This window comes from Camelus ferus, chromosome 16 (genome assembly GCF_009834535.1).
Source record: "Camelus ferus isolate YT-003-E chromosome 16, BCGSAC_Cfer_1.0, whole genome shotgun sequence".
NCBI classification, from domain to species: Eukaryota; Metazoa; Chordata; class Mammalia; order Artiodactyla; family Camelidae; genus Camelus; species Camelus ferus.
In genome coordinates this window covers 2,566,278-2,591,185 of record NC_045711.1, presented here as the reverse complement: position 1 = coordinate 2,591,185, position 24,908 = coordinate 2,566,278, and the positions used below count along the sequence as shown (strand labels likewise).

General features: G+C 37.8%; 1 protein-coding gene across 10 annotated transcripts in view; it reads right to left on the bottom strand.

Annotated features, from left to right (window-relative positions):
• Positions 1-24,908, bottom strand: part of ACACA (acetyl-CoA carboxylase alpha) — a 256,134-nt gene that overhangs the window by 167,853 nt on the left and 63,373 nt on the right. For all 10 annotated transcript variants that reach the window (XM_014559143.2, XM_032498300.1, XM_014559162.2 and 7 more), the window contains 2 exons: positions 3,253-3,385; positions 1,809-1,947 (listed from right to left, as the gene is read on the bottom strand). In XM_014559143.2, coding sequence (XP_014414629.1) covers positions 1,809-1,947; positions 3,253-3,385 — 272 coding nt within the window. The remainder of the gene's footprint in view (positions 1-1,808; positions 1,948-3,252; positions 3,386-24,908) is intronic.

Genomic DNA, 24,908 nt, shown 5'->3' with positions numbered 1-24,908 from the left:
GTCTCTAGCCAACAGTCAGTCACACCTTCAGGCCCTCGGTCTGTCAGCCCACAGAAAGCCCAGTGCTGCTAACCACCACGTGAGCTTCAAAGCAGATCCATCCCACATGGAGCCTCAGATGAGGCTGCGGCCCCGCTGAAAACTGATGGCAGCCTTGTGATAACCTGAAGCAAAGGACCCGGCTAAGCTGAGTCCTGACCTACAGAAACCAGGAGATAATAAACGTCTGCTGTTTTAAGCTGCTAAATTTGTAGTAATACTGTTACACAGTAATAGATAAATAGTATAACAATCTGTCAGAATGCATTCTCAGACCAATAAATATTATTCCACAAAATCTTTTTTAATGGCAGTGTGGTAATTTCACAGAATTGGTGTGATACATTTTATGTAACTAATCCACTAGCGCCCCGTTTCTCATTATTTTAAATAATGCTGCAATGAATATCCCTGTATGAATATATCTGCCCCTGTTACTGATTTATGTTCCTCAGAATAAATAATAGGAGATAGAATTTCTTAACCAAAGATACGCATATTTTTGTCCACTTGTGCTCCTGATCCCATCCCCTTCCATCTCCTGTAGCTCTTTCGTGTCCTGCTACCCCCAACCCCGCCCTGGGCTTCTTCCTCTCCAAGTATAAACATTCCCAAGTCTCTTCCATTCTGAAAAATAAAAATCCTCTTGACCCTGAACCTCTCTTTAGTTACTGCCCTTCTTCTCCCTGTCTCATCCAAAAACATTGTGTCACACCTCCAAACATTTGCATATACTGTTCTTTCTGCCTGTAACACCCTTGTCTTCCCCTGAATTGCTTTCCTAACTCTTAGTCATTCTTGGCTAAGCATAACCTTTCAGAAAGCTTTCTCTTAACTCTGTTCACACCTCTTTACCCTTAACCCAAGAGCAGGGGACAGAGTTAAGATGTTTCATCTCTGTGTTCTCTCAGTGTCCTGTGCACATTTCTATTATAGCGCTTACCTCACTGTATTGAAATTATTTGTTTCCTAGAGCAAGATCACATCTGATTAAACTGTGGGTCTCCGTGTTCACTGAGTGAATGAAGAAGTGAATGAATAGGAGTACCAGGTAGAAACAGACAGTGAAAAAGAAATCATGCAAGGTAGTTTACATTTATTATAGACAACTTCATCTTTACAACTAGCCAGTGAAACAGATGTGATTTTCATTTTACAGATACAAAACTGTGGCTCAGAGATGTCAAAGGGTCAATCTAAATGATTTCACCTAATAACATCTGTTTTGTAATAAACTGGTGCCTTCTCCATTTCTAAAGATAATATGATAACCCTTACTCCTTGGGAATAGTCTTAACATCATTGTCTCAATATAGAGAGCACATATAAAGAACAAAATAGGTATAAAAAGATAGCTCTTTAAAAAGCTAATGTTATCTGTGGATACGCATCTTAGAGATGATACTTTAGCAATAAAAAGTTTGGAGAGGAAGGACTAGCCACAACCTCTCAGCGACACCAAACCTTTCTACTTACACATTTTGCTAAAGCCTGCGGCTTAGCAAATACTGAAACACTGAAAAGACATACAGCTGAAAACCCAAATCAACACTTTGGTTAAACTTCTACCTATTTTTACTTGAAACACAGGAGTCTGTGTTGAGGTTAAACACAGCACAAATCTTTGTCCGTGCCTGTTATTGCACACTTTTTAAAAGAAAAATTGTTAGGTTTGGGAATCCCCCTGAGTTACTGCTCTCCTACTTAAAGGCTGTGCTATTCAACGTCCTATGATCGAGGGTGAGGTTCTCTTAATGTTCATAACTCACCTGCATTGGCTTTCAGGTCTTCAGGTGTGACCATGACAACAAATCGGATTGCACGTTCGTTTCGAAACATTTCATACGACCACCGGCGGATAGATCGCATGCATTTCACTGCTGCAATTCCATTGTTAGCAATGAGAACCTGAGAAGGGTGGGGGGGTGGGCACGGGAGTTAGAAAAGTAGAAAAAGCAGGCGAAGATGGAGGAAAAGAGATGAAACCATTTTTTTTTTAAAAGATCTTTCTCTGAAAAGCCAAGAGTTTCAACTAGGAATTTGTATTACTCCTCTAAGCAGTTAGGAACCAGCTCTCACATGATCAGGGGATATTTTAAGATTTTAGCTAAGCAATACTTTAATATGTGCCAGCTAAAACTTCTTTCTAACTTCATTACTTGAAGGGAAAAATCAGTTACTCAAATCTTTTAAGTTTGTGAATTATTCTCCAATACCTATTATTAGGGAAGAGAAGAAACAAACTTCGGAGGGATGTTGGATATAAATAAGGCTGGGGGAAGGCTAAGTATAGTGTCACACACTATTCTCCACTACAGCGGAGCCCTGGACGTGTGTAAGAACGCCTGTACCAACCACCACCTCTCTCCAGAACACTGAAATCCAAATGCCTTATAACTGTGGAGACGGCCTCAGAATGGTCACAAGAGAAACAGTAGAGGAGCAACGATCCTAAGAATCTCTCTGTTAAACAAACCTTTCCTCTCCTGACCTGTCTTGCAGTCATGACCCTGAGGATAACATAGGTTAGGAGACACACTATCTTTATTCGAAGACTAACGGAAGCACACTGCTGGAGCCACACTTTTAGGAGTGGGAACGTAGGTCTTCATCCTTTAATCTTTTAATCACAGCAACCTATTTCAACCAAGTCATCCTCTCAGCTCCGACATGGTTTAGATAATAGATAAAAGTGACACGGAATTACTCACAACATTGCAAAATACCTGTAATCTCTTTAAGTATTTCATATAGTACATTTCCCCTAAACATCTCAGATTCCTGGTGGAAGCCAGTAAGTCACAGGGTATGAAACTGTTTAAGCCTTTTGTTCTGAAACTCTACTCCCTTAGCTCTAAATTCAGTGTTATGACATATTACCTCCTTACCACCACCCTACAAGCTAATCAATTTCTCATACCCTCTCAGATCAGTGCAGCAAAACCCTATAAAACCACAAGATGTTTCTAAGAAAAACTTTACGGGCACTGGTTCATCTTCTTCCTTAGTTATAACTGCATTATCTGTGGTAAGTACATGTTACAGAAAATTGTGACATCATTTAATAGGATGCTAGGGAGACAGAAAGGATAATTCTGCACAAAGTCTCAGAAATTCAATCTAAATAATCCATTTTGAGCAAATCTAGACAGCACATCTAGGCATTAAATCTCGTGTACTTTTGAAAAAATAACTTAGCAGGTTACAACTTACCTTTTCAATCACTTTATTTCCACCAAAACGAGTAACAAATTCTGCTGGAGAAGCTACAGTGAAATCTCGCTGTGAGTCTACTTTCTTTCGGTCTCGACCTTGCTTTACTAGGTGCAAGCCAGACATGCTGGACCTATAAAAACAGAGAAATCATGGAAGTCTACAGATAGGATTTCCTCACACCATCTGTCTCCCTGGAGACCTGCTTTCCACCACGAGGCTTATAACAGCACTTCCAACTGCACCCTTGTGAGGAGCACAGGCTGGCAGACCACACACCCTTTAAATAGACAAGAGAGGAGAAAATGATCTTTGCTTGTGGAAATTAACGAAAAAAAATTAAGTGTTCCTGAATAATAAAAGACAACATTAAGGTTTACCAGCAGATGTCATCACAAAGAGATAGGCAAAGGACAGAATAAAATGAGATGGTATAAATAATAGACTCAGAGAGGCTGTTTCAACTGAAAAAAACAGCAAAGCTGTTTCTGGATCATGATTCCAACACAGATGACCTTCCCCTTTGTATGTCTAGTGTCCATCTTTCTTATGAGCTATAACACCACATTTTTAACTGTCTACTAAATGTTTTACTTGGGTATCCCATAGACCTTTTTTTTCCCCAAAAAAACTCCAAAAACAAATTATTTACAAGGCAGCATAATAAACCACATTTCATAGATCTTAAGATGCCCCTCTTTTTTTTTAGCTTTTTAAAATCTCTGAAATTGGCATATGTCTCACAATGAACGGTGTGCTTTATTTAATTGGCAATATTTTGTTTTTCCTCAGTGATACGCACACAAAATGGTGCTGGTTTAGATTAGATAGTAATGGAAACAGCACAGGCCTGGGTTTAAACTCCAAATCTTCACCAAATAACCGTGCTCAGCTTCAGTTTTCTTTGTAAGTGATGCACGGTATTCACTGTTGAGGTTATTTACCTAGTGTCTCCCAGCTCCAAGTCCACCCTTTTATGCTCTGCTCTGTGACAACAGGGCTAAGACTATGCAAACTTACGCAGTTCCGCCCAGGGGAAGTCAGAAGGGTAAAAAAGGGGACTTTCTGCTTGTTTTCCAGCTATTACCAGCATTGCTCCACGGGAATAGAGTTAATTCCAGCTTCTATTATCTCTCAGCACTCCCAGGGAGAGGCCTGATGCACGCCCTCAGAGGTACCAGGAGCCGTGGGTTGTGGCTCCTTGGCAGAGCAGCAGCCTTACCATGCTCACTCAATCCCTGGGCTACGCTGCCTGGGCTATCAATCACTGCCAGGCCAGGCCTCCTCCTCGAGGATCTGAGCACCAGTTACTCAACACTTACTCTCAGAGGTCCAAGCACCAGCCCCCAGGGGACCCCCCCCCCTAAGCTTCTAGTTTCTGGGAACACTGCCTCTTCCCCAGGGGTGGTAGCTGCTTCCTGCAGGTATTAACTCTGGGTTACTTCAGCATCCCGTTTTTGTTCTTTTATTCTTCTAACACCCAAATAACCAATTCTCACAATTGAGTGTCCTCTGTTTATAATACCTAATGGAACTTCTCTTTCCCTGACTGGATCTTGACTGATAGAACTGACAGACCTTCTGAAAGGGTGTTTTGAAGAGTAAACGAGATAATGGATATAAATAAGATCCTTTACACACTATTTAATAGACAGCTGTTTTCTTCCTTTCTCCTACACGCTAACCTTGACACGGAAGTAATTTATCTTTTCAAAATAAGAGTGTATGATTAAAACTTCTTCCCACAAAAAAGTACCAGGTCCAGATGGTTTTAAAAAATAAGTTCTATCAAACTTTCAAGGACAGTAGTCCACCAAATTTCCAGACAATAAAAAAGAAGTAAAACTCCCCAGTTAAAGTAACACTGATACCAGCATCAAAGGTGTTGCATGAAGGGAAAAGTCCAGGTCCACTTTACTCATGGCTACAGATGCAAAATTCCTAAACACAATATTCTAAATAGTATAGAGGCAAGGGTGGGCAAAATATTAGCAAAAAATATGTTACTCCACAACCAACTTGAGTTTGTCTCAGGTATATAAGGATGGTTTAATTTTAGAAAATCCATAAATGTAAAACTCAGACTTACCTAGAAAGTACAATAAAATGAAAAAATAAATATATAAGAGGGATGAGGATTGACAAGGAGAAAGTTAAACTGTCATTATTTGTGAATGAGATGATAATTTACATAGAAAAGATTTTGCAAGTTATTAGAAATAACAGACCTTAGTCAAGTGTCTAGATATATGATTAATGTACAAGAAGCCCAAAAATATTATACACATTAGATTGTTTACAGATTATAAAATTAAAAACAGGTTATAAAGTTAAAAACTCTACACACTTTTAAGAGATAGATATAGATATACTAAAACTACAGAAACAGGAAAACAAAATAATGTGATAAATATGTGATGAGGGCAAATGATTATCTGGGTGGCGGAGGCAGGAAGAAGGATTAGGGAGGAGAGAGACCACATGGGTAGATGTAGGTGACTGACCGTTGTTTTAGGTGGTGTGTTTTCAAATCCTTTTTACATTATTTTAAAAAAATAACTAAGTAAGTAACCAAATAAGTAAATAACAGTGAGTCACACATGCACCAATGAGTGTGTCATGAACCAAGGATTACGATTATATAATTCTATACACCTGAGATTCACATATACATACTCCTCAGAGATCGGCTTTCAGTTAGGGAGGAAGCGAAGACAGCGATAAGATGTAAGCCCAGAATCAACAAGGAGCTGCCTGAGTATAAGACAAAAAGGGAAGCAAAGTCTTTATTGATAAAATTAAGGTGGGACAGGTTTTGGTCCTAACATGTCATCAGTAGTTTAGAGATGGCAAAGGAGAGCTCTGAGGGTCACTTACAATCAAAGAGGGGAGAAAAACAGAAATCTACCTGCTTTCAATGATGGGGTCCTTCACATAGCCATATTCAGAAGTTAGGCACCATCCCGAAAATAAGGGGATCAAGTATAAAGCTAGAATAGATCTCAAAATCTCTACTTCCCCCCATCTTTTCTCAGGAAACTACGAGAGAATGCTGTCTTCCAAAAAGACGGAGTAAACCAAGAAAAAGGAAGACAAGGGATATAAGAAACAGAAGATGCAACACAGGAGAGAAGAGAGTTCCAACTAGAGGACAGACTTCTCCAGGAGGGATGTCTCCTTGAAAAAAATGGAAAGATCATCTGTTGTATTTAACCACAGGAAAACAAAACTTTTGTGTGTGTAACGTATATAAATATGTGTGTTTTGTTTATAAATATGTTGTTTTACATATATAAAACAGTATTATATAAATGTTTATTATATTTATACTCAAATAAATCATTTTATTATATATTATATTAAAATATACAAATATATATAGTATGTATATATAAAACATACCAGTTGCTTTAAACTTATTTGACTTTCAGTGGAAGATATGCTTGATTTATCTCCCGAAGGGTGGAAGAGGTCAGGAAGAGGAAAGGATGATTGTTCTAACGGCAAATTTTGCCTATTCGGTGTTTTTCATTCGTTTCTGTATTTGCCAAGGTCCAGCTTAATTTTCAGGGAATTTTTTTTTTCAAAATAAAAACTCCAGATTATAAAAACAAGCAAGCAAACAAGCAGACAAATAGGATAACGGGACCCTTAATGACTGCCACCAGGCAAGTCATTCATGTCTTTTATGCTGCACAGATCTACAAGAGGTCTGAAGAAGGCCAGGAAGGTCTGACTCACTTCCTCCTGGGCTTGAGTTCTAACAGCAGGAAAAGAAAGATTCCAGCTCCAGTCTGGCTGCCTACTGTCAGATGCCAGGACAGACAAGAGCAGCAGGTACCTTTCCTGGCCCCAGAGACAGGTTCAAAGAAGTTTTCTGCAAAACTACCTTCAACAAGATGCTACCTACTACACAGAATTGATATATTCCTTCAAAACAGATGGAGACTTCACTCTTGAAAGACCAGCCAAGTCCAGTGAGCAAATTTGGCACAGACTGAGTGAGCTCCCTTAACGAAATAACAGAACAAAGCAAGGTCTGCGCGAGGGGTGCTTGTATTCAGTGGAACTACAATATTACACATGGGCTCAGGTATCTTGGGTTCAAATTCTGAGTGTAAAATAAAGGCTTAGAAATCCAAGAGCAAATATGAGAGTTTTTACTCATTTCCTTAAAAAATAAAACAGTTTCTTATAGACACACACACACAAAAATAATCAAATCAGATTTCCCATAAATTCCAGGGCTTAGCTTCAATGTCTTGCGTATATATTGCCCAAATCCAGCACCCTCAAACTTACCTTTGAAGCATGTGATATCTCATCTTATTGTCCTCGGCAGAACCCTCCATATCAAGATGGCAAAGGAATGGAGGCTTTTTCCTCAGATGGAAACACAAGCCGCGGTTCACCCTCCTGTTGCAGGTGCTTAAAACCCAGGAGGACAAGAGACACCGTGCCTTCTGCCTACTTCTTGGCCCTGCGTCAGTCAGAGTAGAGTATTCCTCATGGTCTCAAAGTACAGTCTTTTTGTCTGCTCTGTCCCCAATTTTCATACTTCCCCTCCTGTCTGTATTTTCCCCCCATGCTGGGCTCACACAGGGAATTAGCTGATCTCCCAAGGGGACTGAGAGGAGAGGAGGGGATATAAAAAGCCTGCATGACCAGAAAACAGATCTCAGCAGCTCTGTGTTAGCTGTGGCAAACACGTTTCAACAACGGTCACTTTCTCCTGACAGTCGCTGGAGTCAAGCTCCGCAGCCTTCCCGGGCTGCCAGGAGCATGTGACACGAAGGGCCCAGGGCAAAAAGGAGATGAAGTTTGCAAGGACACCAGAGCCAAGAAAATAATGGGGTCACGAAATCCAGAGGGAGAAGGACAGTACAGCCTAAGCAGGTAATTTCTGAGATCCAGTCAAAACAAATAATACTGATTTTCAGACTACAAGAGGGGGAACGAGCAGGTTAGGAGGTCACAAAAGGATGAAACATGCCCCTACTGAGGAACTCTGAATGATGTGGGAGTCACAATTCTAATTCTCAGGCCACGGTAGTGATATACACACACACACACACACCCCTACCTTTAAAAAAAAAAACAACAAAATCTAAGATTTTATTCACTAAAATTTGAGAATAAGAATGGAGCTGGCACAACTGGGATACAGAAAAGATGTGGATAAAATCCCTGAAAGGAAAAGAGGTCCAGACAAACATTTCAGACACAGAGGTCTAACCCAGGTTAAGCAGGAAGAATAAGCCTGCCTGAAAAACTCCTGGGACACATCTATTGCTGTGTAAGCAACTGCCCACAGATGGACAAATCACTTAAATGAATAGATGGTGGCTGAATGTTATACAGTAACATAGTCCAGTTTTAGCTTTTAATTAAGTAGATGCTCAGGATACTGCTCCCTTGCCATGGCAGAGAAGACTACAACGGCTGGAATCTTCAGAATCACAACTTCCTGAGACAAGCCCTCAGGAACGATACATAAGTCACCAGTGTCATGTCTAACCTGGTTCATGCACCATAGAAAAATTCTTTCCCAACAAAAGGCTGGATAGAAATAGTTCATTCTTATCTGATGCCAACTATGCCGAGAACCTATTAACCTTCCAGAAAAAAAAAACTTCCCAAACCGAAGTACACAAATGACCTGGAACACGGATAAAAGGTGAAAAATCAAACAGAGGATAAATGATTAAGGCAAACCTTGATCTTAGGACATTCAGGTGACCCAAGGTGAAAAGGTTCAATCAGGCCACTCACCCAATATGACCCAACATGACCTTTAGCCATAATGAAAAATGGAAGTCCTGGGTTGGCTTCTGGCCTCTGCATCATTCCTTCCATACTATGCCAATGTCTGATAAAGTCAGCTAAGTTTGCTTTTTTCAAGAAGCTGATGCAGAGGAGTCCTCCTATCTTTATGTCTCTTCAGATTAACATGTCTCAAAAAATAGAGCACCAAAGTCTTTGTTTAGAACAATTACAGTGACCACAGATGTAGAAGCAGCTCAATTTTACACACATCTAAGTGTCTCCAGCTGTAGGCAGTTCCCAAAAGAGAATCACTCTTTGCCTTTGTTATATAAGTTCAACATTCAAAAAGCAAAGCACTGAGTATAGAATAAAGCAGGCTGTTTTGCACTTGATTATATCAGAAAATACACTAAAGACGCACACTCGGTAATCAAGTTTGTCCTTCCTTTCACCAAAAGGATCTTTCTAAAACAATCAAACACTAAAACAGCACACCCAGATCCAAAACAAAGCTAGAGTTTCTAATCTTTTATGGATGCTGCTCACAATCCTTCTGTAATATTAGAACACAAGAAATAAGAAGCCACATTCATTCCTCCAAATTCAAAGCATCCCCATTTTAATCTAACATGAAAAGAGAGTGTCCAAAGTAGACACATACCTGTCACAAAATCCAACTAGAAGCCCACACCGATCCCAACATTGAAACATGCCAAGCACCAAGGATGACGTAGCAATTTATCCGGCAGACAGTGATGCATTAGCTGGCTTGATTGCAAGGCAGCCTGAGTTATACTGCAGCACACGCTGCGAGAGACTGTTTCACACTGGGGCTTTTCCAAGCAGAGAAATCCTGGGTCACGGATGTACTTCTTTTGAAAATCAACTGACCACACATATAAACATTTAGCTATGGACTCTAAGTTCTGTCTCACTGGTCTATACACCCATCCTTGCAGCAATGCCACACAGCCGTGGTAACTATGGCTCTTACAGCAGGTTTTGAAATCAGGTAGAAGTCTTCTAACTTTGCTGTCATTTTCCTTAATTGTTCTGTGTACTTTTGGTCCTTCGGGGTTCCATGTATATTTTAGAATTAGTTTGTTAAATTGTAGAAAGAAAAAAAAAAAGCAAAAACAAAAACCCTGCTGGGATTTTGACATGGACTGTGAATTTATAGATTAACTTAAGGAAAAAAATCACCATTTTGACAATTACTGAGTTTTCCACTCCCTGCACATGAACTGGCTCTCCATGTATACACATACCTCAGAGATATTGCCATTTCAGTTTCAGAACACCACAATAAAGAAAATATCACAATAAAGCGAGTCACATGAATTTTTTTGATTTCCCATGCACAGAAAAGTTATTTTTACTTTATACTATAGACATTTAATAAAGTATGCAAAAGCATTATGTTTAAAAAAAAATCTTAACTAAAAAGTATTTCCTTGCTAAAAAAAATGCTAACCGTCATCTGAAAATGCAGGATTGCCACAAACCTTCAGTTTGTAAAAGAAAAAAAAAAATATGCAATTATCTGTGAAGCTCAATAAAGCGAGTGCAATAAAACGAGGCTTGCCTGTATTTAGAACTTCAATTTCTCTCAGCAATGTTCTGTAATTTTTAATGTACAAGTCTTATACTTTTTAAAAATTTATTTCTAAGTATTTTATTCTTTTTGATGCCATTGTGAATGAAATTATTTTAATTTCTTTTTTTTGCTTGTTCACTGCTAGCTAGTACACAGAAACACAACTAATTTATGTATATAGATCTTATAAACTGTGACCTCACTAAACTCATTTTAAAATCTTTTCAACAACTTTCTTGAGATATAATTCACATACCATATATTTCAGCCATTTAAAGTATATAATTCAATGTTTTTCAGTATATTCACATAGTTGTGAACCATTGTCACTATCATTTTAGAACATTTTCATTACCCTCAAAAGAAATCCTGTACGCAATAGCAGTCACTCTGTTTGCCCCAAACCCCTTCCCAGTTCTAGGCAATCATTAATCTACTTTCTGTCATTATAGATTTGCCTATTCTGGATATTTCATACAAATGAAATGATAAAATATGTGGCTTCTTTCACTTAGCATAATGAATTTCAATGTTGTAGCATGTCATGTATCCGTATACTTCATTTCTCTTTTTGGCCAAATAACATTCCATTGTATGGACATACCACATTTTGTTTATCCATTTAGCAGTTGATGGATATTGGATTGTTTCCATTTTGCAGCTATTATGAATAACGTTGCTATAGACATTCATGTACAAGTTTTTATGCAGACACATGCTTTCATTTCTCATGGGTATACCACTAGGAATGAAATTGCTGGTCATATAGTAAATATTTAATTTTCTAAGAAATTTCCTAATTACCTTTCAGAATGTCTTTATCATTTACTCTCCCACCACCTATATGTAAGTGATCCAATTTCTCCCCATTCTGTCAAACATTTGGTTGTTGTCACTAGTTTTTATTTTAGGCACTCAGACAGTTGTATAGTAATATCTTGTTTTAATTTGCACTTCTCTAATAACTAATGATGTTAAACATCTTTTCACATTTTTATTTGCCATCTGTACATCCTCTTTGGTGACATTTGCTTCTTTTTAATTTGTCTATCCTTACTGAGAATATTATTTACTGATTCACTGTTGTCATTCTCTTTAAACATGTTTTATTTTGATTCTTTAAACATACTTATGACAGCTGCTTTGACGACTCTGCCTGCTAATCCAGCATCTAGGGACAGTTTCTAATAACTTTCCCTAAATATGGAAAAAGCTTTCCTGTTTCTTTTCGTATCTCATGATTTTTTTTGTTGACAACTTAACATATTAAATAATTTATTGTAGCAACTCTGGATTCTGATTTCTTTCACCCATGAAGATTGTTGTTGTTACTAATGTTAACTTATTTTGTTTTTTGTTTTTCTTTCTTGGCTTAATAACTCATCTGGGCTGTATCTGTGAAATCAGTCTCCGCAAAAGCATACAGCCACTGATGCCTCAGCTCATTTCTTTTTATTACATTTAAACCTCCTTTCTAAGGGGTTACTATTGTCTGCAAAACTTAAATGTCAGCCAGTGATTAGGCAGGGGTTATGCTCAAACACCTGACGCCAGCAAGGCTTTGGTGCTCTGTTCATGTGTCCCTATGTGGGGTACAGGAGCACATTCAAAGTTCAGGACATTTTCAAGTACGCCCTGGCTTGCAGCCTCAACCAGCAATATGCTTGCCCCAAACTCAAACACACCTCAGTCTAGTAGAGCCATTGGCCCACCTCTCTCCACCACTGCCAAGATGATCACTTCTACTGATGACACACCTGAGCAGGGGCATCATCAACGACTCAAAATGAGTAAGTTCCCTTCAACTGCAGCATCAAAACTGCCAGTCCTGACGGCAGACACACACTGGCCAAACCTCCACATCATCCAAGCTGAGGGAAGGGAGTGGGATCTGGCAAGAACACCACAGACTCCTACTACTGTTCTTACTGAATTTTAGCAATTTTTCAAACAACTTTTGTCATACCGTTGTATGCCTTTTGGTTGATTTCAAGGCTGAAATGGTTTTGTCAAGCTTTACAGGTGCTTTTTTGGATTAGGAATTTGTTGATCCTCTCTCTCAACTACAGGTCAAGCCCACCTCTGTTTTATTTGCTTTTTGAGAGTTACTTTTGTAAGTTCATACAACAAAGTGCAAAAAATTTAAGTATATATTCAATTAATTTTACGTACATACATATGTACATAACCAACCACTCGATTAAGATACAGAATGTTTCCAGAGTCTCAGAAGGTTTTGGTATGCTTCATTCCCAGTCAATATCTTTCCCAATGTAAACACTATTCTGAACTCTATCACCAAAAATCAGTTTTGCCTGCTTTAAAACTTCATTATGTATAGCGTCATACTATATGTATTTGGTTAACATTATGCCTCTGAAATTCATCCATGTCGTGACATAGCAGTTTATTCATTTTCACTGCTGTGTAGTATTTCATTGTGTGATTATTGCATGATATATTTATTTATTCTATTGATGGACATTTGGGTTTTTAAATGAATTTTGACTATACTTGTTCTTGTACTTGGTATTTGGTGGACAAACAAATGTACTCATTCTTTTGGGTAAATACCCAGGAGTGGACTTGCTTGTTGACAGACTATGTGTTTAACTGTAAAAGACAATGCCAAATAGTTTTCTAAAGTGGCTGTGCCAACTTTTACTCCCATCAGCTATGTATGAGAGTTCCATGTGTCTCACATCCTTGCTAACACTTAATATTGTCAGTTTTTACATTTCGGCCTTCTGATTGGGATGGCATTTAATTCACTGTGATTTTAATTTGCAAATCTCTGATGGCCAACAATATTGAACACCTTTTCATAAGCTTATTTGCCATCCAGGCATCTTCTTTTGTAAAGTTCAAATCTTTTCCCCATATTTCTATTGGGTTGAAATGTCTTCATAAGATACTAAAATATCTTTTTCTTATTGATTTATAAGATTCTGCCAGTGAGATTAATTATTATTCCTCTTTTAGCAACTAAGAACAATTAGGCAATAGACGTCAAGGACACAGAAGCAAGACACAACTGAAAATTTTGGGGGGAGGTTATAGCTCAGTAGTAGAGTATGTACTTAGCTACTACGAGGTCCTGGATTCAATCCCCAGTACTTCCATTAATAAATAAATAAAAATAAACTTAATTACCTCCCCCTTAAAAAAAATGTTTTTGAAGGGGTGGTGGGGATATAACTTAATGGTAGAGTGCAGTACTTAGCATGCATGAGGTCCTGGGTTCTATTCCAGTACCTCCATTAAAAAAGATGAGATCCTACTGGATTAGAGTGGGCCCCTAAATTCAATGACTGGTATCCTTACAAGGAAAGAGAGAGATTTGGAGACACACAGACATATTCACAGAAAAGAAGGCCATGTGATGACAGAGGCAGAGACTGGAGTGATGTAGTCACAAGCCAAGGGCTACCAAGGACTGTCAGCAACTCTGGGAAGCAAGGAAGAGACCAGAAAGGATTCTTCCCAAGAGACTTTAAAAAGAAAAAGAAAAACTCAACTTAATTGACATGTATAGAATTTTATAACCAACAATTGTGAAATACACATTCTTTGCAAGTGTTTATAAAATTTTACCAAAACAGATCATATGCTAGGCCATAAATTATCAACAATTTTCAAAGATATGAACCACATGGAGTATACCCTCTAAATACAATGGATTAAACTAAAAATCAATGACAAAGATATTAAAATATAGCTAAGTGATTCTAATATATATCCAAGTTGAAATTAATGAATACATTTCTTGAAATTAATTAATTAATGAATTCTTGAAACTAATGAATACATTTCTAAATAATTTTTGTCAAAAAAAAATCACAAAGGGGATGGGTGAAATGGTGAAGGTGGTCAAAAGGTACAAACTACTGGTTATAAGATAAATAAGTCCTGGGGATGTAATATACAGCATGGTGACTATAATTAACAAGACTGTGTTGTGCACTTGAAAGTTGCTAAGAAAGTAGATCTAAAAGTTCTCCCATCACAAGAAAAAAAAATTGTAACTATGTGTGGTGATGAATGTTAACTAAACATGTGGTCATCATTTTATAATATATATATATACCAAGTCATTATGGTATTATACCTAAAACTAATACAATAAGAATCTCATATAAAAATAAATATAAATAAGATCTCAATAAAATTAAAAAAATGAATTGCAGTTAAAATAGAAATATGTTTTAAACTGAATGATAATGGAAATATATAACATAAAAATTTGGAGAACATAATAAGATGAACTGAGGAATGGATACAGAGATTCAGAAGTGAACAGATAAATGATAAAATAAGCATAGAAAAATGTTAATGGTAGACTCTAGGTGATGAGCAGAAAGGCGTTCTCTGTAGAAAAATCCTCTCAACTTTGCTCTATAATTAAAATTTTTTGTAACAAAATGTTGAAAAAAAAACTTGTGGAATATAACTAAAGTTGGGCTTCGGGAAAATTTACAGTCTTTAGTATATATGTCAGAAAGGGGGGAAATGGTGATTTAATCATCTTTCTGAAAAGGCTAGAAAAAGAACAGCAAATTAAATCCAAAGAAAGCAGAAAGGGAATAAAAATGATAGCAGATATCAATGAAAGAAAGAACAAACGTACAACAGAAAAATAAACAAAGACAAAAGCTGGTTCCTGAAAAAAGAAATTAATAAACATCTATGAAGACTAATCAAAAATAAAAGAATAAAAACTCTTGCCAAAGTGGGTATAGAGGGAACATATCTCAACATAATAAAAGCTATATATGACAAACCTACAGCCAGCATAGTACTCAACGGTGAAAAACTCAAAAGCTTCCCACTAAAATCTGGGACAAGACAAGGATGCCCACTATCACCACTCCTATTCAACATAGTCCTGGAAGTCCTAGCCACAGCAGTCAGGCAAGAGAAAGAAATAAAAGGGATCCAAATTGGAAAAGAAGAGGTAAAAGTGTCAGTATATGCTGACGACATGTTACTATATATAGAAAACCCTAAAAGGTCCACACAAAAGCTACTAGAGCTGATTGAAGAATTCAGCAAGGTAGCAGGTTACAAAATTAACTGTTCAAAAATCAGTTGCATTTCTTTACACTAATGATAAATCAACAGAAAAAGAAAGTAAAGAAACAATCCCCTTTAAAATAGCACCCAAAGTAATAAAATATCTGGGAATAAATCTAACCAAGGAGGTGAAAGAATTATACACAGAAAACTATAAACCACTGATGAAGGAAATTAAAGAAGACTTTAAAAAATGGAAAGATATTCCATGCTCTTGGATTGGAAGAATCAATATTGTTAAAATGGTCACACTGCCCAAGGCAATCTACAGATTTAATGCAATCCCTATCCAATTACCCAGGGACATATTTCATCAGAACTAGAACAAATCATAATCAAATTTATATGGAACCATCAAAGACCTAGAATTGCCAAAGCATTACTGAAGAGAAAGAAAGAGACTGGAGGAATAACCCTCCCAGACTTCAGACAATACTATAGAGCTACAGTCATCAAGACAGCATGGTATTGGTACAAAAACAGACATATAGACCAATGGAACAGAATAGAGAGCCCAGAAATGAACCCACAAACTTTTGGTCAACTAATCTTCGACAAAGGAGGCAAGAATATACAATGGAATAAAGACAGTCTCTTCAGCAAATGGTGTTAGGAAAACTGGACAGCAGCATGTAAAACAATGAAGCTAGAACACTCCCTTACCCCATATACAAAAATCAACTCAAAATGGATTAAAGACTTAAACATAAGACAAGATACAATAAACCTCCTAGAGGAAAACATAGGCAAAACATTATCTGACATACATTTAAAAAATTTTCTCCTAGAAGAAATAAAAGCAAGAATAAACAAATGGGACCTAATGAAACTTACAAGCTTCTGCACAGCAAAGGAAACCAGAAGTGAAACAAGAAGAAAACCTACGGATTGGGTGAAAATTTTGCAAGTGAAACCGACAAAGTCTTGACCTCCAGAATATATAAGCAGCTCATACGACTCAATAAGAAAAAAATAAACAACCCAATCCAAAAATGGGCAGAAGACCTAAACAAGCAATTCTCCAAGGAAGACATACAAATGATCAAAAAGCACATGAAAAAATGCTCAATATCACTAATTATCAGAGAAATGCAAATCAAAACTACGATGAGGTATCACCTCACACCAGTCAGAATGGCCGTCATTCAAAAATCCACAAATGACAAATGCTGGAGAGGACTGTGGAGAAAGGGGAACCCTCCTACACTGCTGGTGGGAATGCAGTTTGGTGCAGCCACTATGGAAAACAGTGTGGAGATTCCTCAAAAGACTAGGAATAGACTTACCATATGACCCAGGAATCCTGCTCCTAGGCATATATCCAGAAGGAACCCTACTTCAGGATGACACCTGCACCCCAATGTTCATAGCAGCACTATTTACAATAGCCAAGACATGGACACAGCCTAAATGTCCATCAACAGGTGACTGGATAAAGAAGAAGCGGTATATTTATATAATGGAATACTATTCAGCCATAAAAATGACAACATAACACCACTTGCAGCAACATGGATGTCCCTGAAGAATATCATTCTAAGTGAAGTAAGCCAGAAAGAGAAAGAAAAATACCATATGAGATCACTCATATGTGGAATCTGAAAAAAAAAAAAAACATAAATACAAAACAGAAACAGACTCATAGACATAGAATACAAACATGTGGTTGCCAAGGGGGCAGGAGGTGGGAAGGGACAGACTGGGACTTCGAAATTTGTAGATACTGACAGGCATGTGCAGAACAGACAAACAAGATTATACTGTATAACACAGGGAAATATATGCAACATCTCGTGGTAGCTCACAGCAAAAAAAAAAAAAAATTGACAATGAATATATGCATGTTCATGTATAACTGAAAAATTGTGTTCTACACTGGAATCGGACACAACATTGTAAAATGACTATAACTCAATAAAAAATGTTTAAAAAATTAAAATAAAATAAAAGAGAAAAGGCTGTCAATATCAGCAATGAGGAAGAGGGACTCACTACAAATCCCAAAATATGAAGAAGAAATGAATACATTATTATAAACTTTATGCCAATAAACTTGAAAAGCTAGATGAAATTGATAAATCCTTTGGAATACAATTTTCTATTCCACTCACGAAGAAATGGAAAATCTGAATAATCCTAAATCTACTTTTAAAACGTAATGTATAATATGTATAATTTAAGACAATATTACCTTCTGTGACTGTCCCTGGCCAATCTTTATATTTCTCTCATTTATTCGACAATTATGTACTGAGTGCTTAATACATGCTATACAAACAACTGTTAAGCAAAATATATATGATCTCTGCCCTCATACTGGTTAATAGAGACAAGCAGTCAAATAAATATACCAGTAAAAATATTATAAATTGTGATAAATGCTATGAAGGAAAAGAAAGGATTATTAATAATAATAGCAGGACCCTATGAGGAAGTGATACTTAATCTGAAGGATAAAGACATCAAGTTACCACTGGGAGAGTGAAAGAGAATTCCAGGCACAAGAACAAGACTGGCACACGAGAGGAACTGAAAGGCCAGTGTAATCGAAGCACTGTCAGCAAAGAAGTTGACAGAGGTCAGACCACTCAGGGCCTCACAAGCCAAGGTAAGAATTTGGTATCTTATGCTAAGAGCAACAGGAAATCAACAGAGAATCCAGTTAGGTGACCATTCTAGGAGTCCAAGCAAGAGTTGCTGGACTAAAAGTAAGGCTTGATCTAAGGTGATGGCATGTAAATGTACTGAAGTAAACACTGGAGATAGAATCAACAGAACTTGAAATATGATTTCCCAGGTTTCTATCTTAAGGAAAGTGGCTGGAGGTGACATTTAGTAAGATACGGAAGATTGCAGGAGGCTCAAATTTATGGAGAAGATAGAGGGAAATCAAGAGTTCAACGCCCACAGAACATTCAAGTGCAGATTTCACATGAATAGCCGAACATAACACATGAGCTTGGAACATAGATATAGGATGAATATTACAAATTCAGGACATGAACAATAGCAAAAGGGTGAGATTACATACAAAGAAAAGGAATATCAACTGAAAAGAAGAGATCCAGAACCAAGCAGGACGAAATGTTGGAGATGATATGAAAGAGAAACAGCTTGCAAAGGAGATTAAGAAAGAGTACCAAGAGGTAGGACGAAAGCCAAGAAAGCATGTTTTTCAGCAGAAAAGAGAAGCCTGTGTTTCAAGGAAAAAGTAATCACCTGCACAGACTATTGAGAGATTGACAAGGATGAGAACTGAAAAGCGTCCACTGGATTTAGGAATATGATAGATGCCAGTGATGTTCACAAGAGCGGTTTCAGTAGCATGGTAGGGCAGTGGACACACTAGAGTAGCTTGAAGAATGAATGGGAAATGAGGAAGTAGGGGCAGCACTTCTGAAAATCTCAGCCATGAAGTGGGGCAGAGGGACAGGGCAGTAGTCCCGAGGGAATGAGGCTATCAAGGAAGGGTTTTATAAAGATGAGAGTTATCAGAGCATGTCTGAATGCCAACAGGAGTGGTTTAGCAGAAAAGGGGATATTTAAACTGTAAAGAAGAAGATGACCATAGGAGGGAGGATCTTAAGAAGTCCTTGCAATAAGAAAGAAAAATGAGAATATGAGCACAGACACAAGTAAGTCTGAAATTAAGTGTTGGGAGGAAGAATTTCCAGCCTGAAAGTTTCTATTTTCTCAATGAAACACGATGCAGTTATGAATTGAAAGTGTGCCCAGAAGAGGCAGGGACCAGCAAAGAGAGGGAGATTGCTGGTTTAAGGATAGCGTCAAAAGAATGAAATTATTGTTGTGGAAAATGGAAAGGCAAATTACCAGAAGAGAAAAAACAAGAGAAAGAACAAGAATTTCCCAGCACTGGCAGCATTTGAGAAGGACCTTAAAACATAATGACCTCAAAGTATGAAAGGAATTTCAACAGTCAGGGGAAGGGCACTACAATAAGGAAACCTGAGGGTGGGTTAGGGGAGGAAAAAGAAAGGAGGTGGGGAGGGTAGTGAGAGGAAGAGGGGCAGGAGTCGGGGAGTGAGGGAGTGAGCACGACCCTATTATGGCCTCAAGTAACTATTCTATCTTCTCTCTGCCTTCAACTTCTCAAGAGCTGAACTGCTTAAGTTCCTGTCGGTTCACCACGTGTTCACTACTTAATCTCCTGCCATCTACTGAAGCTGCGCATCTCAAAATCCTCCTATTCATTAACTCCAGGGCTATTTCTCAGTCTTTCCTCTTGTACATCTCTACTCACCACTTCATGCCACATCTTCTACATTGAAATGATCTTTCTCGTCGTTTTCTTGGTTATCCTTCTACCTCACTGATCTTTTCCTGTCTCCTTTTTCCCTGCCTCCTTCCACCTAAAGGTAGACACTTCCTTAAGATACATTTCCCTTCTACCTATACACTCTTCCTCACAGTGATCTTATCTACTTGCACAGCTTTAATTTCAAAGCAACAAGCATTTATTAGCATATACTATATGCCAGATATTGTTCTAAGCTCTGAGAAAGTGGTTTCATATCAGAGTTACCTGGAGAGTAGGAGAATGAAGATGCCTGAGCACCACGACCAGAGACATAATTTAATCAGCTGGGATAGGGCACAGGGACCCCAATTTCTTTAAAGCACTGCAGGTGATTCTGATGCACAGCCAAACCTAAATGCTGTTTTCCAGTCTTGTATATATCTTAGCATGACATACAAGATCCTTGATGATATGACCTTTTATCTCCCCAGCTCTTCTTTCACTGCACCAATCACTCTGTCCCCCTTACATTCCCGTATGACTCGATGTCTTGTAACTGCCTGAGCATGCTAGACATTTCACAGTCTGGTACCTTTACACGTGTTGTCAACCCCATCATCTCTACCTTTCCTATTACACACACACCTATCTCTGTTAACTTGTCTGTTTTCTCTTCATCCTTCAAAACCCAGTTCAAATATCTCTAAGACATTAGTGCTCCCCTAACAGATTCTCAGTAAGATTACCACAATAATGATTAGAGCTCTGGTATTAGAAAAAATGTCAGGCACCTGGCACAATGTTTGGCTAGACATTAAAATACCTTGTAGATAACAGGCACCCACTGAATAGTGCTGTGAGATGATCAGTTTACTGTTAGAAAGATTGCAGTGGCCACATGGAGCCTATGCTGAAGGGGGAAAGAGTGGAGACGAGCTAAAATACCATTGCCATAATCCAAATAAGAAACAAGAGCAAAAGCAATGGCAGTAACAATGAAAAGAAGGGGATGATTTCAAGAGTCACTGAGGGATAGCATCAATAAGAATATCTAATTAGGTGTGAGGGGTGGCTTGGGAGACCAGAGACATGGGTGAGCCATTAACTAAGGCAGGTCGAGGGAGAGGATACAGTGTAAGAGAGGAGGGCTGAAGCCGGAAAGCCATGTGGCAGACCACCAATTAAGGGGCATGTGAAAGAAAAAAAAAAATGTAAAAAGCCTATTCAAGCACCTAAGAGGGAAGGAACAGAAAAGAGAATTGGGGGAGAATGTTCATAAAGCAGAAGGAGTAGTTTCAATAGAGAGCAAAAAGCCAACACTATCGAATGCTGCCACTAGGAGGTCACCAGGGAGTTTCTAAGTGTAGTTTCAGAAAGCGGTAAAAGCAGAAGCCCAACTGCAATAAGTTAGGAAGTGAATGGGACTACCAGTTGAAACTGGCAGGACTGAGCATTTGTTATGACTGTTCCCCCTCCAAAAAATCACACGAAAATGACAATGACATGACAAAGGAGGCATAAAGACAGAAGGACAAAGAGAATAGGAGACCCCAGTGGATTAGAGACGTCAAAAAGTGTTTTGGAAACTAGAAAGTAGGTGGTCAAGGAGTAACTAACTGCCTCAGAAACCAGAGAACCCAGAGTAGGGAAAGCCACTTAGAAACAAGCATAACTCCACTTGAGCACTCTAGAAAAATTAAGCTTATAAAAGATTTTTAGTGACATGAGAAAACGTCGTTAGGTGAAAAAATAAAAGCCAGAAACAGAGCTGTGCATTCATTACAACATCACCTACGTATATACTTTCTAGTGAAATTTATCCATAAGAGGTAAAAAACACTGAAAGGAAACATATCAGGTATCAACACAGTTATCGCGGGATGATCATATCCTAGATTGTCTATTTCCTTCTTCATACGTTTTGGATTTCCAACTTTTCTATAAGAATTCATCTAATAATTTTTAAAAATCTAAGTGGTAAAAACAAACTTCACTTTAAAATTTACATTAACCGGAAGAAAAATGGTGAGGGGGGAGGGAATATACGCATTATATTAGAAATACTAAAAGGAATAAGTGTTGTCAAGTGGCTGACTTAAGCCACACTTAGAACATTTGTAATTTCATGTCCACAGTTAGCTAAGTTCATGGAATAAACTCTGGAGACTACAATAAATACACAGACACAGACAGCTCCTGTTTTCTGAATGGAGAAAAGGACTGAATGGGAGACAGAGGAAACTATTGCCCTCAGCAAGAGTACCTAGTTGCAGATCTCATAATGACCTTCTCTGTCTATGCCACTTCTGAGGCACCATGGCAACTGGGAACCTCAGAACCAGGAAGGAGCATTCAGAGTAAAGAGTTTGGAGAGCTAGTGGGGGAAGGGAGGAAGATCAAGGAAGCTGGATGAGAAATTCTAAGAAACCCAAGACGTAAGAACACTCTCACAGGCCCATCTGTGAGCAAATTCATAATATAAACTCAAAACTAGAGCCAATTTCCTTATTTCCCATGTTACTGCTTGAGAGAGATGAGCCAAAAGATAGGAAGAGGAAAAGAAATTTCCTGCCCTCTTAATAATGGCTATTTTTCCAACATTTGAATTGTAACAGTGACAGTATACGTTTGCTGTAATCAAAAGCCTTTCAAATCTAAATTCCCAAGTTTAAAGTCCTAATATGCAAAAGACTCAAAGAAGTTTATCCAGTCAAAATATTCTACCTTACCAAAGGACTCCTCCATAATAAATAATATCATGTTATATCACTATGGCACATTTTACTTTTCCAAAAGCTCTTGCAGCTATTATTTATTTTTATCCCCATCACTAGATTTAAATGAAATCACTTCAGACTCAGGAGTTTAAAAGTGAGAGACTAAAAAGAAAAGAGAATCCTAAACTTTCTACTTTTAGCTGTGTATATTTATTTGTGAAGCTCTGTCTGTCATGGCTTTTGATCAAATCATACTATATTTTATAACAGGCAATTTCATTATGATTATAAAATCCATTAAAATATCATTAGTGCAATAACAAATTGTGTTACAATGCAATAACAATAAAAGTGTGGAATGATAAATTATCCATATTTTTCCTTCCATCTTTCTCTATACACCAAACTGTCACTGGTAGCCAAATACTTTCATAATTTTGCTACCTTCCTTTTAAGCAAGTTACTAGTCACTGTCACAAAAAAGGGGTAGGGTAACAAGACAGAGTAAGAAATTTAAGGGATATATCAATAGCCAAGACATGGAAGCAACCTAAATGTCCATCGACAGATGACTGGATAAAGAAGTTGTGGTATATTTATACAATGGAATACTATTCTGCCATAAAAAAGAATAAACCAATGCCATTTGCGGCAACATGGGTGGACTTAGAAATCGTCATTCTAAGTGAAGCCAGAAAAAGAAAGAAAAATACCATATGATATCACTCATATGTGGAATCTTAAAAAAAAAAAAAGACACTATGAACTCATCTACAAAACAGAAACAGACTCGCAGACTTAGTAAACAATCTTATGGTTACCAGGGAAAGGGGTGGGAAGGGATAAATTTGGGAGTTTGAGATTTACAAATGTTAGCCACTAATTATAAAAATAGATTAACAAAAAAGTTACTTTTGTATAGCACAGGGAACTACGTTCAGTATCTTGTAATAACCTTAAATGGAAAAAAATATGAAAATGAATATATGTATGTATTTGTATGACTGGGACACTGCTGTACACCAGAGATTGACACATTGTAATTGACTGTACTTCAACTAAAATTTTTTTAAAAAGAAAAGAAATTTAAGGGATATATAACATACCACATGTGGTCCTGGACTGGATACTAGTTTGGATGAATCAGGATTTTGGAGTCAAGTGGAGAAATTTGAATATGGTGTGTATATTAGATGAGATGAAAATACAAAAGTGGATATTTTTGACAAAAAGAACAGATTATAAAACTGTATACAGGATGATCTCATTTCAGTAGAAAGAAACACATACGTACATAGGCACAGGAAAGAATCCAGAAGATGATACAATAGGGAATTAGCAGGAGTTATCTCTGGGTGGTGGATATACAAGGCTTTATTTTTGCTTTCTTATATTTTGTTTTTAATCTTCTTTACTGCTTCTTTAATAAAGCACTATTTAAAAATAAATTTTCTAACTTCTGTCCCTTTTTAATGATACTTAATAAGAGAAAAATTGCTCAAGGATCGTACAAATATATATATATGACACCCAGGGTTCTAGTTTAGTGTTGTGGTTGACAATATGAGCTCGGACTGGACTCAATATAGTTAGTTCTGTGACCTTCGGCATGTTGTTTAACCTGTGTCTCAGTTCCCCACCCACAAATTGTACGTAGTAATAGTACATTACTTACCTCATGGGGTTGTTGTGGAAATTAAGTGTGATACTCTCGTGAATGAAAAATGTTGCCTGCCATAACAATAAATAAAGGATGCTGCGGCCATCAAGTCATCAGCCACTACCCCTGCCCCAACAGTGAGCGGTGGGAACTCAGGATGGAGACAAGCAGGCAGCCCAGCCTCTGCAGCCACCCTCAACAGTGCACCCTGAGGGGACTCAGGATGGGAAAGAACAGGACACTGGCCCTAGACAGCTAAGGTGCATATCAAAGGAACGATTTCAATGGGCCCAGACTTTTGCACCTTCCCATACACAGAAAAGCCTGAATTCTTTAACTTGAGCTATCTCGCTTTCTTTAATTAAGAATAACCTTTTAGTGTTCCGACTACCTGGTCTTTGTTGCAAAAACTCCTATATATCCTGGCTCTTCCCCTGCCTCTGCAGAGCAGTCTCTGAGAGATAGAGATCTGAGAGGCCACGTCCCAGGCTCAAGTCCTCAGAAAGTCCGCTGAGTAAAACATAACTCTCAGCTTTTAGGTTGTGCATTTTTTTTCAGTCAATACTCCATGTAGAGCACATCAGA